At 48.4% G+C, this 16,612-nt stretch overlaps 1 protein-coding gene across 1 annotated transcript in view; it reads right to left on the bottom strand.

Annotated features, from left to right (window-relative positions):
• The window catches only part of XKR6 (XK related 6), a gene marked incomplete at both ends in the record, with an annotated part of 126,453 nt that overhangs the window by 12,085 nt on the left and 97,756 nt on the right, over nt 1–16,612 (bottom strand). Inside the window, one exon of the mRNA XM_084284048.1 lies at nt 8,727–8,923. Within this exon, the coding sequence (XP_084140174.1) occupies nt 8,727–8,923 (197 nt within the window). The remainder of the gene's footprint in view (nt 1–8,726; nt 8,924–16,612) is intronic.

The raw sequence follows: 16,612 nt of genomic DNA, 5'->3' as shown, positions 1-16,612 counted from the left end.
GATGAAACTCAGCAGACTCATCACCAGATGAGGGAAGCAAGATCTTCTGCCAGGGCTTAGTGAAGGCACTTCCTTCCTACTATAAATGCAGCTCCCACGGCCAGTTCCTTGGAGATGAGGCAACCTCAAAGCAATGCTTCAAAAAAATAAGAGACAGTACAAAATGTGGATCCTACAAAACCTCCTCTGTTTTTTGCTTAGGCCTGGACACAGTTTGCAGGCCCTTAGAGAAACAGCTTTATCCCCATCCTGGGATGAAGAGCTTTTGACCCAAGGAGGGAGCAAGAAGGAAATCCAGCTTGGTTCATGCTCACTGGCCAAGGTAAGAGGTCTTCATTCAGTGTTGAGAGGAGACGTGTACACAGTGCACACCTTGCTCACGTTCTGGCTTATAAATCTTTGTTACCTTTGTAGGGGCTGCTGGTGGGATTATCTCCATGTAACTGCAGGTGAGGGGAATGGTTTCCTGAAAAGAAGGAGCAGCTCAACCCGTCTAGAGAGCACACAGGGCTGGCATCGGGAAAGTGAGTCTGGCAAAGCATTTCTGTGAGGGGGAGTGACAAAGTGACACAAACGGATGTGGTGCAGCTGGTGCCGTCTCGCAGAGGGGTAGCTGCAGGCACTAGGGACACCAAATCCCAAGAATAACAGCAGAAAACCGTTTCTTCCTTTTTTTTTCCATGCTCTGTGCACTCTGAAAATGTCTGGGCGATGTATATCAGACCAGAAACCAATGACAGGCCAGCACCCACCAGTTAAATCGTACTCAGGTTGGTTTGCCCCTGCTGGGACTTTTTGTCTTCACAGAAGTTCATGTTCATACAGGATGGAGAGCAAGGCTGTCTCTTCAACGTGTTAATGAACATCAGGTGGAGATCAAAGCATGCACCTGGCCCCCTACTGCAAATGTCTGGGTGCACCTTTGGGTATTTCAGGTGGGGGCTTCTGCGACAGGGAAATGGCCGTGCCTGGTGGACTTCCTCTGTCAATGAGCCTCCGTGGAAAATGGGAACGTACTGAGGGCACTGAGAGTATGAGGTCAGTCAGATGCCACTTAGGACAAAAGTCATTCCAGGAGGAGATTTCCACTGACTCAGTAAATCTGCTGCACTCCCAGATTTGGGACTGTCACCCTGAGCTAATCAGATAAAACAACTGATCGTTTCTGAAACAAAGATGTTCTTTCCTTCAGCACTCAGCAGTTCTGAGCCACTTGTGTCAACCTGAGCTACCCCATTTATCTCAGCAGTAGAAACAAGAAGTCTCTGCCTAGTGCTTGCCTTGCATCTTCCTAGGTGGTTTTTTTTTGCACATCTCAATGGATAGGTGCTCCCTGTTCAACCAGAGTTAGCATGGTTTCATGGATGCCTGAGGTGAACCCCAGAGTTGTACACTAGAACAACCTGCAGATGAAGAGTTGAATTTCCATATAACTTACTAGTGAATTGCACAGGACTGCACAGCCACCTCCTCCTATGCTCTAATCATGACTCCGTTACAATGGATACATCTCCAAGAAAGTCTGCAGCATAAAATTACCTGAAAGGGACTTAATTTCCTGCCTGGAATCTGTTTGGCATGAATTTTCTCCCTAGGAGTGTAGAGATCCCCCCCACGGGACCTTAAGCTAATCAAACCTCTCTCTCCATGCCTCAGTTTCCCAGCTGGCCTGCGGCCCCAGGAACAGCATGTCCTAATGCTCGTGTAGTGCTCTGAGGATGTAATACCCCCCTGGTGATTACCACAGTCTACAAAGCCTAAAATTGGCAGCACTGGATGCCTGCCAGTGCTGTCCCGTGAATGGTGACTCATCTCCACCGGCCGTGGCATGTCATACGCCTGACGGTGGCACGTGATGGGGAACAGAAGGATGTTTTTTTTGTTTGTTTTTTTATTAATAGTGCTCCAAAATAACAGAGCAAGAGCTATGGCAAGGTGGTGGACGGAGAAGCTGCAGGTGGGGATGGGAGAAGGGAGAAGGATGACGTCTCTCGTTGGGCTCGCTCCAAAGCCCACTGGAAAACAAAACGAAACAAAACAAAACAAAACAAAACAAAACAAAACAAAACAAAACAAAACAAAAGCTGTTGTTGGCTTCAGGGGCTCTTGGACCCAGTCCTTCCCCACCACACTGGGACAATACGGTTGATGGTAGGGCAAGCTTCCCCCACGCTGCTCACTGCCAGTGCGCCTTGGGCTTGGCCTGCTCTCAGCAAGACATCCTCCGTGCCTGTTGCCAACGCTGGAGATGGCTTTTTGATGCTGCTGGGAACTGGCCCGGCCCCAGCGACGCGTTTCAAGCAGGGCACCAAATTGTTATCTGTCATCCGGCTTTGGTGAGAAGGAGGGGAAGGCAGGAACAGAGCCATATGCCCCAGTCTGGCAAGGCACCTGAGTCATATGAGCGGCCTCCTGAGCGAGCTGCTGATGTGTTTGGAGCTATCCGGGTGTCTCCTCGGTTTGCTGACGAACTTTTAAGGGGAAATTGTGGTTGATTCAGGGCAAGCGTCAGTGCAGATTGCCCTGTTTCCTCTCTGCCAAGCTCCTTCAGCAAGCTGAAGTCCCTTTCCCTTGCCCACGTGGCAACGAGCAACTGCTTTTCTTGTCACCCCTCTTCTGTCGCAAGGAATTAGGGCAGCATGATGGACGTCTCCCATTTCTTTTAGTCCCTAAGGAATGACAAGAGCAGGAGAATACATCTCCAACTCCACAGCCAAAAGTTTTAGGGCTTTTTTTTTTCCCTGTAAGCTGTCACACAGACCAAGCCAAAGCCCAAGATCCGATCCTGGTAGACCTTCCCTCCACTCCATCTCCTGTTACCTAGAATTCTATGAGGCAAAGCGTTTTTTTAGGCATACATTACTATTGCTGGATCTCAGGAAAAAGAGATCAGCAAGAAAAGGGATGAGGATTTCTGCTTGTGGAGGAAAAGGACTTTAATCAGGCCTGCACTAATATCCATCTCAAACAGAAGGTGTACATGACACGTTGGTCTTTGGGTACTCAGTCCTCTGGAATCCAATGCCCGTGTAGAAAGAGTGAACCATGGCTTATTTATAACGAGTAACTTTGGTGATGGGGCTGCAGAAATGGAGACCATTTTGCAGAGGGAGGTCACAGAGATTTGAACTTCGGTGTTTGGATTCACATTTTAAGCTTCGTTGGGATGCATATATTTAGTTACACCCAAATTGAAAAACACCTATGGAAACCAGGCTGTGGCACCCCCACACACACTTCTCCTACAGACGCTTTTCCATTCTGCATGATATCTCCCACCCATAGCCCTCTGTGGCTGCATCTCTACCAAGAACCAAATGGTTCCCCATGTCTCGCCATCCAAATGTGTCCACAAACCCATCTGCCAGGAATGGTCCCTGTCCTGGGCTCACCCCCAAGCAGTTTTTGGGGATTATCAAGCTCAGAGTTGGCTGGTCCAAGCCCAAACCATGTCAGGGCTTTGCTGTGCAATGAACATACCCACTTGGCCCACTAACTTCCAGTGCTCCTTCAGGGCTAGCAATGCTACCCACAGGCTGGACTTTCAAATCGAGTGAGGCTCAGTGGAGATTTGGTAGTTTTAATTTCTTCTGTTAAGTTCAGGTCAGCGTTGATCACATCTGAAAATCACAAAGCTAAAGGTCGAAGACTCCCTTTCCACTTTCCCCAGCTAAGAAGGTTACTTTGATCTTTGGGGCCTGAGTGGGAACAGGACTAAAAAGTAATCCACTCATTTGTTGTCTTTGAGACATTGCCTTGTTTTTAGATCTCAAACCATTCCTCAACAAATCCTGGTGCCTTGGGATGTATTTCCTATCCTGCGAATAGATCTAACAGGACATTTCTGACTGTATGTAGTTCACAGCGTATCTATTATTCACAGCTTATTATTGGTTAACTATCAGCCTGTCATCAGGGGGAAATTAATTGAGAAATTTATCTCCACATTAGACTTAACTCATTATCACCCACACGGGAAGCCTCTCACTTAGGTGCAGGGGTGTTTAACTTGGGGTTGATTCATCCCAAACCCACTCAGCTCAGCTACGAATGCCTTCTCTGGGCAGTGGGAACAACTGCTGACTACTTGTCCTCCAATGCCCTTCCCTCCAATTCCCTGCAAAAGCAGTCAACTTTCTGAACTGAGTTACAGGGAAAAGCATCTTGGAATGCTCCTGTAAAAAAAGGGACGAGCTCTGATCATTAATGGCCTCTGGACATGGTTGAGGAAGAGTGAGGAGATGATAAAACAGATATAGGGCTTTGCTTTGGGAGGAGCAACAAGACTTGGCTATGTCTTTTGCAAACTCCACCGTGATAAGTCTGCAGCCAACACGCATCTGTAGCAGAGATGTCCAAAATCCCTTTCAGTGCCTGACTTTTATCACTTCTCTTAAACGAGCAACCTCTCAGACAGGCTGAAGCTAATGTTGCTTTTTCTTAAACATACGAGCGGCTTCAGACTATTTATCGCAGACTGCAGAGAGTGCAGACACCTCACAAAACCCCAGAGACTTCAACAGGACTTTGCATAATGAAGGCTTACGTTGAAAATCTGACTCAGATCAACAGCAGGGCGGTGGAGGAGACAGCACAGCACTGGTGGATCGACAGCCCTTTTTCGGGGGAGAAGCCCAGCACTGAATACTGCAGCCTCACGAAGGCAAATTCCCAGAAAAGCATTGCATAAAGCATTCACGACATGAGTGGAAGGACATTAGAGGTTCTGCTAAATCTCATTAAGTCTTTAAGTAGCCACATGAAGAAAAAAAAAATTAGGTGAAAGGAAACCTCCTTAAGAGGAGATTTATGCTGAAAAAGTGGAATCCCTCTTACTAACTGACTAGAATTTGGGTGTCTCCTTTAAGCTGGTTGTGTGTGCTCCTTGCCATTCAGTGCAGGAGAGCAGGCACCTCTGAAGGGTGAAGTGGACTAAGGGTGGTTTATTCTGCAAGAAGTGAGGTGGATTATCCCCAAGGAGCAATTATCAATTATGAAGTAAAGGTCTGGGTTTGTGGGCTTTTGTGTATGTGTGTTAATATTATGTTTCCTTCCCTAAATACACCATGTAATTTATAACCAAGGTAAATCAGGGAACTCCTCTGTCCAGTGCTGTCCAGAAATATGAGAGGGATGGCCATGCTTTCACCTGTCCTCTCCAAAATCTCAGGGACAATTACAGTGAGTGAGGGACAAGGCTGCATCTTCTTCTGAGCCCTATCACTTCCTTTTGCCTAGTGATAAGTGGTTGGTGTAAATGCACCACCTAGGTTCCCTCTAGGTTCCCTGGAGATACGTCTCACCTCCTTTGTCCCCTTTGGACACAGGCTGACCCTTATTTTGGAGATATCCTTCCTCCTTCACCCTCCGTTGACACCAGAACATGGTTTAGTGATGGGACTCAGCAGGTCAGGTTGATGGTGGGACTTGATGATCCTGAAGGTCTTCTCCAACCTAGATGATCCTATGATTTTAGGGCCGTTTTGGTCTCCTTGCCAGTTTCCCTGACAGCTGAGGTTGTAGCAGATGAATTTCTCACAAAGGGCCTGCATACCAACACCAGCTCCTTCCCCATACATATTCAGGAACCGATGGAGACCCGGTTATCCCAGCAACCACAGCACGAGGTACTTCAGCTCAGGATCTCAGCGTGCATCTTCCAGGTCAGATCTGCTCACCCGATGGGAGTACATTGCGTTCTTATTTCTTTTCTCTCTGTGCTATTTTCTGCTCTTCTCAAGTCATCAGGCAACGGCAGCTACGCTGAGATCTGGTCTGCCTTGTGCCAAGGATATGATGAAGGAACGAATCCTGACCTTCAGGAAATCTCAGGAGCTGTTGTCCCAAGATTTACAGAGACTGGGACTTTACCTCCGATTCCAACTCCAGCACTTCTATTGCTGGTGGTGTCAGACCATGCAGAACCTAATTATTGGGTGAGCAGGGGCCCATTAGTGAAACATATCCATTTTTTGAGCTCTGAAGGAGCAATAAGCACAGATTCCCCCCAGCCCTTTCAAAAGGTGCCTGTCAGAGTAAAATTATTCTTGCCAAGCATGGTGAGGCTTTTTTCTCTCTCTCCCCTCTGCCCAATACACATGTAAATCATGAAATTAAGTGTTACCCTGCTCTCATGCCTCTCTGCTAGTCCTCACAGTGCTCCCTGCTGACCACTTGCCCAGAAAGGGCAAGATCAGCCCTTTCTGTCACCGTGCTCCTAAACCTCTCTGGAGGAGATGCTCTGGGTCTGAGTAAGGACTTCCAGTGGATCCGCTCTTCTCACCTCAACAGCTATCTTAACCCAGGAACCAGGAGAAAAAAGCAAAACTTCCTGCTGGCCATTCCAGTAACACCAACCTACAGCTCCTTAAATAGGAGATGGAGACATCAGCTGACCAGCGGAGAACACTGGAGCTTGGTTTGGCTTGCAGCAGGCTTGGCATGGCAGTTTTAAGATGAGGAAGGACTGGGGCCCGGAGGTGGGGTGTATGACATGGAAAATGGGAAGCGGACCTTCCTCTGGCACTGCCTGAATCCATAAGAGAGTGGGTGAATTATATGGAAAAGGCTGGAGTCTGGACATATTATCATGGGCTGTACCAGGATTTATGAGCCCTGCTGTGGGTCTTTTTGCCAGTGTGCACCCTGCAGTGGTGAGGCTGATGCTGGTCCTGTGTCGAGGCAGAACTGGCCTTCCCTGTCCTCTCCGACAAGCCACGCTCACCTAGACACCCCGAGCCAGAAGAAACTTGATTTGTAAACACATCGACATCCTAACAATATCTATCTCCATCTCCTTTGCTTTCCGCCTGCCTTAAGGGAAATCTCTGATGCTCCCCTTCATAATGGTTTCTCTCAGCAATTAATTTCCCTTTGCGTAATTACGTGGCCGGGAGGTGGGGGGGGGGGGAAGACAAGAGCACAAATGAGCATGGAGGAGCTCTAGGAAACCTTGCATCTGAGTCGGGAATGCCAAGCAAGCTCTGCTGCTTGCATCCCTTGTGCTGTGCAGCAGGCAGCATCCCTGGGACGTGCAGGGTGCAGGAAATGTGCTTTGGGGACCCGGAGGGCTCGGCGTGCTGGAGCGTGGCAGGGAAAGAGCCCTCCAGGGCTCGGCGAGAGGACGTGTGCTGCCTCGGAAGAGAGAGCAGGCTGCTCGGTTTGGTGGAGGAACGGAGGAACTGCATGGCTGGAGGAAGGGAGGGGGGAAGAAAATGATGCAGCTTGTTCAGTGGATTAGGCAGCCATGCCTGCAAGTGGAGAATCGAAAGAGCCGCGGCTCTGAAATCCAAGAGGGGTTATTTGGTCCTGTCGCCTGACTGCCCGCACAGCAGAGAGGCCAGCAAACTTCACCCAGCACCTTCTGCAGCAAGCCCAGCAATCTGCATAAGGCGTGGGCAAGCCTCCTAAGTTATGATTTGTACGTTTTGAAGAGGGTTAATAGCAGCTGTTGGAAACAGCAGGAAAAGGGCGCCGGCGAATGTGAGCAGCTCTAGCAGGAGTTGCAGAAATTCGTGTTCATTGTGGCAGCAGTTTGGAGGCCTGGGGAGCTCGTGATGAGAGGTTTCAGAAAAAAAGACTGCTTAAATAGGAGAAGAGAGACCTCTGGAAACCACAGTGATGGATGTGCCTAACGTATGGAGGAAGGGGAGAGAAGTACAAGTCCTCAAGAGTCCTGCCCTGGAGAGTGGTGACCTTGGTCCAACCAGCAAAACTCAACCCTGCAGAACTGCCCACTTCCAATCCCAGCACCAAGGAACTCCTCAGATATTCCAGAAGTGGCATGCCACAGACAGGCTTTTTTCGGGAAACACTCAGGGCCCAAATATCTCAGCAGTGCATCAGCTGATACCACCACTGATCCTCAGAGGGGACAATTCTCCCTCAACCTGGGGACTTGTTGGCAGCCAGCTTTCCCATGGGCTGGTAGAGCTGCTCACCCCACAAATGAGGCAGCGGTTTATGCCTCTTGGCTGGGACAAATGCCCCATGCTCCAGCATATCACAAGGACATCAGAATTGGCCAACTCCCTGTGGCTGCTTCCACAATCCTGCTCGTCTATCTATACATCTCCCCGTGCAGTGATACCTGCTCTACAACAGCTTTGTCTCTACATAATCCCTTCCAGTCTCTCCACCCATCTATTTTTTTTGGACTTGCTGAAAACTATGGTACCAATGACCAAGCTTTCTTTCCTGAGTACTTTTCAGTCAAGGTCCTACAGCCTTTACCTATAAAACCAAGCTCCTTATACTAAACTTAACACCATCAGAGCATTGCACAGGCATTGAACCGTTTGTCCTCCCAACACAAATCCAAACCTGGCCAGTTTTATCAGCCCACATACGTTAGGAGGGAAACTGAGGCAGGGAAGGATAGTGTTCACCCAGCGCCAGGCACCATACGAATGCTGGCACTTCCAACCTCAGCAGAGACTGCCTGCCTCCTCCTGATAACATCATAATTCCTCTAGACTGGACTGGGTTTGGAAGAGCTGAACCTCATCTTTTGACTGATGCTGTGTGTTTGTTTGTTTTTTTTTTTCTCAGCAGAACGAGCAGAAATGTTACCCAGCAAACGCAGCACGGAGCTGGAAGGAGATTTGTCCAAAGTGGCAGCCCCTTAAGCCACGGGTTGTGTAGTACAACATCCATCGGCAGCTGAGTGTGGGGGTACGGGGGGAGGCCGGGAGGATGGGGAGGGGAGGACGAGGGGGGCCACTTACATGGTAATGTTTCTGCACGGTTCTTTTGGATCATTATGCAGAGCTGTAGCACCAGTTGAGGGGCGCTCTCGAGGAACGTTTCCAGGAGGCGCAACATATTTACGTCTGCATATTCGTACATCATAGCCCAGTAGAAACGCCGCTGGTGTTCCTTCCGCCTCTGGCTCTGGATCCCCAGGTACATAGTTCGGATATACCTGCAGGAAACAGGAGGAAAAGCTGAGCGTGAGACTTCAGCAGGCAATAAAATCCAAGGGGAGTGGGGCTGTGGGTCAGGGCTATGGGGAGAGGGAGGATGTCTGGGGGAAAGATTGTCTGGGGGGGTCACAGGTTTCTCCACAGCTCTAACGGCATCTCCTGCAGGATCCGAGGACAGCTCTTACAATGCAAAAAATCTTCGACTTGCACCACCCAAATGTGAAGCACGAGGGCTCATGAAACACTTGTGTGAGACAACAACCCCTCTGCTTTGTTCTCTTGAGAAGAGGGGAAGCTACTTGACAAATGCTTGCTGTGACACTTGCTGGTGGCTTGACAGATTGTCTAAACCCCTTCAGCACTCTACCAAGGACCTTCCCTCACGGACCCCAGAGACCTGACCCCATTTCATCACAAGTGGAGCAACAGGACAGCACCGTCACCTTCAGCATGTGTGTGACCACAAGGCCACAGCTTGCCACTCATCAGCTACTGAGAGGTTTTGGGCAATGATGGACTAGAAGGAGGTGATGTGTATGGACAGATGCTGCTCTGTTGGCCCTGTTTGCTATCAGATGTGCAAGAGACCTAAAAACCTCACCCTGGGAGCACAGCCTCCCTCGAGAGAACCTCTGGCCAACCTCTAAACAGAAATGATCAAGTCAGGGCAGCACGAGCTGCCCAGATGTCACGAGACTCACAGTGTTTTAAGAAAGTAAGTGTCCTAGCAGGTTCCTTGCTAAATTTTGTTGATATTAATGATTTAATATCATCTCTCTTTTCTTCCTCACTAAGCTTGTGCTCTGAAATTTGGTATGGCAATCATTTCACCTAATGCTGTCCCTAAAACTGGCCATGTAAGCTAGTCAACGGAGAGGAACATCCCCTCCCGGCACCATTCACCTGTCCCATCTCAGAAGCCAGCACGAGGGTGGGCTGAAGTGCCTTCTGGAGACACTGGGAAGGGTTTGGCCAAACCGATGAGATCATCGGGGCGAGATTGCACAGCAGGGAGGAGAGGGAGGAAAGGATGCAGGAGCTGAGAGCCCCCATGTCCCCGAGTTGCAGCACGGCACAGGGAGCTGGGAGAGAAGCAGCAGCTCTGCAAGCCCTGCCCTTCCTCAAGCGCCTCGTCCTTCCTCCTGTTCGCTGCTCACAACCACAGAAAATTAAAAAAAAAAAAAAAAGAAAAAAAAAAAAACACGAAAGACACAGAGGACGCAAAAAATGCCGCAGGAAAACCACCAGATGGGGCTCGACACTCGAGAAACTGCTACACCAATCGCCCAGGACACTGGTGACAGCGGTGGGACAGCCCCAGCAGAGCCCGAGTGGGGTCGAAGTGCCCGTGGAACCAGCTGCTCTCCCCCTGACACCAGCTCTCTTCCTGCATGCCCGGTGTCCCCGCTCGTCGCCGGCATTTCCCCGAAAATCCCCAGCCCCAAAAGCTGCAGGATGACACAGGAATCCTGCCTTCCCTTCGTATGCGCAAGAAATTAAATAAATGTTGTTTAGCTGGAAAGGCAGCGCTGGGGAGAGTGAGCTGCTGCCCTTGTTGCTCAAGGAGAAAGCAGAGGAAAGGAGCATGCAGCTCGTTTTCATAATGTCAATGACACGGGACTGCCAAAAACAAAGGTGGTAGTGTCCATAAGGTGCTGCCCACAGGCATTTGGGCAAAGACAGCATTGTCTCTGCCCAGCTTTCTCCAGAGAGACATTCACCCAACCCATCCCGTCACCCTGTGTGGGTATCCGCTCTCCAGGAGCTCCCATTCTTGCTATGACGTGAAGCCTAAAGCTGATGGTTAAGGCACTAATTTCTCATCATCTCAGCCCCAGGCAAGGAGAATTTGTTCCCTTTCACCCTGCAGCAGTCTTATACCCATTTGTACATGGTTACCATGTAAACCCCTAGTCTTCTTTCTTCTGACTCAATAAAAAAAAATAATAAATTTTAAAAAAGGTATTTTTCTCTCAGTCCCTTCTCACAGCTCACTTTTTCTTGACATCTGCGCTTCCACATTGCTGTCCCCAGCTGTTGATGGTTTTTAAGGCCATGTTTGCTTCTTTGAGGACTACAGGATGGCAGAAGCAAACTATCACGACAACACTGAGTCACTCAAACTGACCAAGAAGAAGCAAACAGAAGGGGCACCGTGTCCTACAACGATTTCTCTTTGAGCTCTAGGGATTCACCACCATCCCACAGCTCAATCATGAATGTTTCTGGCTGGCCACAGTGGGAGGAGATGCCACCTGTTCATGGAGGTAACACACAGAAAAGGATGTAAAAATGGTGGTGTCCCTGCTTGAGGACCTCCAGAGGTCCCTTCTGGCTTGTGTCGATCTTCTTGACAACTACCACCCCCAGGTCCTTCTCCTCAGGGCTACTCTCAATCCATTCTCCACTCAGCCTGTGTTTGTGCTTGGGATCACCCCAGCCCTGACTCAGGACATTGCCCTTGGCCTTGTAGAACCTCATGAGGTTACACAGGCCCACATCTCAGGCCTGTGCAGGTCCCTCTGGATGATAGTTGGGGAAACAGAGTCACGAATCACCAAAAGGGCTTTCCTACAATCCTCTGATCAGGTGGAGAGGATATCCAAGATGTCTCAGTGACCACTCAGGCCTCTGACCACCACAGCACAAACCCAGGAGCGAAGCAGCACTTGGCCTCCTGAATGTCCTCCACACAGGACAGATGTTTCCTTGATGCCCAGCCCTGCCCAATCTGCTCCGTGCTGGAAGACCATCAGGACAAACTTCTACTAGGACTACGACCTCAAGGAGTCCCTTGGCATAATTTTGGCCAGCAAGACATCACCGTGTCCCGAATGAACAGCACATGAACAAAACAGCCCCAAGGACCCTTTGCAGCAGAAGGGAGATGAACTTCCGTTTGGTCCTCTCCACCTTCCAGCCTTAACCCACACCACTCGTCTAACACCCCTTGAATTTTACCTCCAGAAAGGAGGGAAGGCTTGGACTTTTGAGCCTGCCAGGATGGCTCTGCTGTCACCAGGAGGTGTATATGAGGTGTATATGGGCTCTGCTCATCAGCCACATCAGGCCAGGACCACAGCCACTTCTTCCACGCGGCCTATGCTGGCAAGCCCCATCTCACCAGCAGGAGATGACATACCACATAGTCTTTGGTCCATGCAGAAATACACTGATCTCTCTTTAGCATCCTTCAGCCCCAAATCTGACCAAGAGAGGAAGGGAGGGAGTAAAGACCCACTCCTCCTTGATATCAGTCAGCTGGGGAGTTTTCAGCCAAGAAAATCCTACAGCAGCTGGGAATGGCAGTGTTTCTACCTGGTAAGCTTTCAATACCTAATACATAACTAATTAATCAATATACAATTTCAGCCAGCTTTAACATTGCCAATGCTCAGTCCTCTTTACAAACACGTATGCACAGCACTGGTGTAAGCAGTTTTATTGCATTATATCTCTTTCTTCTTTGTGGTATTTTATTTATTTGTTTGAGGGCTTTTTTCCTACTTTTATTAATACTGGTTAAGTGCAGACAAACTCTGAGAAAAAAGAGATCAATGTCATTTCACCTGAAATTTGTTGTTCTCGGTCAAGCCAGTAGCAAACAGGCTTCTATAATTAGACTTTCAAATCCATATTCAGGCCTGATCTTCAATCTTTAGCAACACGATGCTTCCTCTTATGTCAGTGAAAGCCATTCACTGCTCCGTGCTTTTGAAAATCAGGCTAATTTATTTATTTAAGAGCTTAATTTTGGATACAGAAGCCTAACTTTGGGCTCTTTATTGTTTTTTGAATGCTGGCTATTTTTGTATACGAGTGTGTGTATTTGTGTGTACTCGTGTATTTTTAGTTCTAAGTCCCATCGTGGCTTCAAGAGATAGAACTAATTTGGGGCTGGGGGGGGGGAGATTGGGATTTTTTCCTTTAAATGCACAAAGGGTTGGCTGTCCCCTTCATTCTGGCAGGGTTCCCAGCATTCCTGTTGGTATAATTACCCTCACGCTTATTTACTATGTGTGCTGCAGCAGCACACAAACCGCGCGGGGCAAAGTCACCGCTGTGCCTGTGCCAAAACTCATTTTTCGAGGAGCCAAAGCCATCAGCTCCAGAAATGTGGTCAAATAATCTTTGGGGAGGACCCCAGGGTGCCACCAGGGGGGAGAAAAGGAGAGGTTCCTGCTATAAAAATTAAAACCGCCCACGGTCCTATGGAAAGGGATGCTTCATGTGGATGACAAAGACCACTTAGCAGAAATGTTCAGAGACAGGATTATGGAGTCAGAGCCTCGGTCCATACCATTAAAAAGAAACCAAAGAGCAGCCTTTGTCCTTGGCCAGCTGGCATCGCTTGATTCCACGTGGCTACATCCATGCTGGCTGGCCTTTGCCAAAATTGCCAGAGACTGCGTTGACACTTAAACAGTAGGGACTACTGCAGGATAATGTCTGTGCCTTGGCACGGCGCGGTGTACAGAGGCGGTTCCGAGTACCACCAGCAGAAAGCGCAGGAGGATGCCTCAGGCAACAGGCTGGCTTGAAACGAAGAGGATGCTGGTGTGTAAGAAGGCCGCAGAAGAACGTTTCTAAGACCCTGGGCTGTGTTTTGAGGGAATAACTGTCCTGAGGGCCTCTCCCACACAACCACAAGCTGACCAAGGTCAGGAACCTCACCCTTCAACTATAATAGTCAACGAAAGACGTGGGTCTCATCACTTTTCTTGAGGCCAACTGGCCAAGACTGACCAAAGAAATGGGCTCTGTCATGCCCAAAAAGCAGGTAGCAGCCTTTAGGCTCAGGATTGGGTATGATTGCTGGACCCCGCTCAGTCCTGTACCGTGCTGAGGTTCTGATTATTTGGGACAGCACGAGGACACCTTGACCAACTTAGCAATTATACTACAATTTAGCAGCCTGATGAAGTTATAGTGCCCAGGACCAGGTCTTGAAATTGCCTACAGGTATATGGAAAGATGGAAAGGAATGGGATTGAGGCTACTCAGACCACTTGCAACAACTTCATTTTAGGAACATCTTCTCGACCAAACACAACCAAACCTACTCCTGCTTTCAGAGAAGTTAAGTCTGGCTTAAAAATGAGAGAGCATTTCTGATCTCAGGGGTCATTTTTCAGCACCATAAGAGGGTCATAGACATTAGAGGACTTCTCACCTAGAGGTCAGAAAAGGACTGCTAAGAAAAGAAAAAAAATAACTCTGCTAAGTAGGTTGCAACTTACTCTTGCAGCAACTTAAATGCATGCCCTGTTGGCTTAGTGGGTTTTTCTCATTTCTCTCTAGCCAACTCTCCTCTCCCAGGGCACTACAGGCTCATGGCAATGTCCTAGGTGTTGCAGTAGCAACGCACATTGCGTGGGTGGCCAACATCTCCCTCACCATCTCACAACACCAGCCTTCTCCCTGGTGCTCACCCCTGGGAGAAGAGGGGCGGGATGGGTTGAGTTATTCAGCTGGTGGCTCCCCCTCCTTCCACCGCCTCCGCAGGCACTCCTGCTAGCTCTTGCAAGGGGCCATTATCCTCACGCACCAGAGGGTGTTTGCAGATTAAAAGCCCACTCCTTGGAAGGGAGGAAACGAGGACATGTGTAACTGCTTGGCTGGAAGGCTTGAAGTGGAGGCTGGCTGAACATACCCTTAAAACGAGGTTATGTAAGGCCAGATCTCAGCTGGAGCGAGCTGGCATCCATAGGGCTCTGGCAATTTACACCAGCTGAGGCTTTGGCCCGCTTTTTTAATTTTAATGAATTATTTTCATTCTAACGGATATAAAAGGAATATAAGACGCAGCGCTCAAGCGACAGGGGAGCATGAAAGTAAAATGCTGTCTATTAAAAAAAATCAAAATCAAACTTTCAGTTACCACCACAATTAACGTGCTCAATATCAACATTTGTTAGCGATTTTTTTTTCTTTGTTATATTGTTGCAAGCTAGCAATAAGGATTCACAGATGGATAATTATTGTTCCTAGTTCGAGTATCAAAGCAGTAAGTGCGGACCCCATCCAGGTGCCAACACACCATGGCTTCATCTGGCTGCTTCCACGGCACCAAACTCCCCCAGAACAAGGGGGCTGCATCCAAACCACCTTGGGGAACGGTTCCTGGCCCTGGGCTAATCCCCGAAGGATTAGGGACCGGGCTTGGGACCATTGCTAAATTGGGAAATACCACTTGCCAACTCATAAGCATGGAAGGAGTAAGTAATTCCTCAGAAGGAATGCAGCAAGAAGTGTGTTCCTCAAGTATTTCAGTCCTTCTGCCTTGCAATTTCTGCCCTCTTCTGCCTGGTAAACACGTTTCACTGTGCAACTACCCTTTATTTAGATAATCGCTTCTATCCGCACCTATTAAGCAATTAATAATCTCCATTCCCTGCCTGCCTTATTTATGGAGAATGTTGCTAAACACAAAACAAGCTTGTTCTAAGCCTCAGGGATACTTAAAGCACTTCAACGTGGGACATGACATCATTTATGAGTTCTGTAGACCAGCAGGTATTGGAGGACAGTGTCTTTCCTGGGACGCAGAGTTTATCATTATCATGGCACTGAACCTGGAACTCCAACATCGGACTTTGTTCACCTTTCAACCCATCACAATATTGCTGTGAGCCAGGAGCGGGCTCAGAAGTCACTCCCAACCAGATTACACGACACTATTCCATCAACAAGGCAAGAAAATTTGATATCTTGGCCTATATTAACATATTTTTTTTTTTGAGTTAAACTGAGCCAAGGCCTGCCTCAACCCATTTTCTAGCATTTTCTAGCACCCAGACATTCCTGTTGGCTTATTATATCTCTTTCCCAGCTTGAAAACTTCTCTCTGAGTAGGATTCTCAACAGCGTTAGCCAAGATCTCTTTCCTTTAAAGCCAAAGGGTCAAGTCAAATCAAACTTTCTGAAACTCCCTAGTCCATGGAGGGGATAACCACCACTTCAGAGAAAATACTTGCCTTCAGGTGACTCATAACCCTACTCTTAAAACACATGCACGAGAGGGGATGATGTTTGAATGCCCATTTATATTAGAAGGTCATTTTGTGGAACTATTCGCAACCACAATACCTAAGTGAAAGAACGGTAGTGCCAGTCTTCTGCCGTGTGAGAGAAACTGTAATCAGTCTGTATTTTGAGCTAGCCCAGAGCTGTTTTAAAACACAGATGGCTTTACTATACACCAGCCACGAGAGATGCAAATGATCTATTTTACAAAACTTACACCGGGGAGGATGCTGTCATAGCGTGACAGAGTAATTTACGTTGGAAGGGAGCTCCAGACGTCTCTGGACCAACCTCCCCTCGAAGTAGGGATAACTCCAAAGTTAGAGGAGGTTGGTCATGGCTTTGTGCAGCTGAGTGTTGCAAATCTCCAGGGATGGCCACTCCAGGGCCTCTCTGGGCAACCCCTTCCAGTATTTAACCGCAATCGTTGCAGAAATGATTTTCCTCCCAAGTTCATTTTCCCTACTTAAAGAAAGCCTACAAATCAACCCCCTCTTGAAAAGAGTCGATTCCATGCAATAGTTGGAAAGAGGCAATGAAATCACAATGCTGCAGGGTTGGTTTTTTTTTTTTTTTTTTTTTTTTTAGGATCTGGTTCCCACAGCTTTGATATTTGCAGGTTGATTTAACTTGTGGCTGATTATCTGGGGGGGGCTCTGGTG

Source organism: Netta rufina (assembly GCF_964035555.1).
Source record: "Netta rufina genome assembly, chromosome: 3".
Taxonomy (NCBI): Eukaryota; Metazoa; Chordata; class Aves; order Anseriformes; family Anatidae; genus Netta; species Netta rufina.
This window is presented reverse-complemented; position numbering and strand designations above follow the sequence as displayed.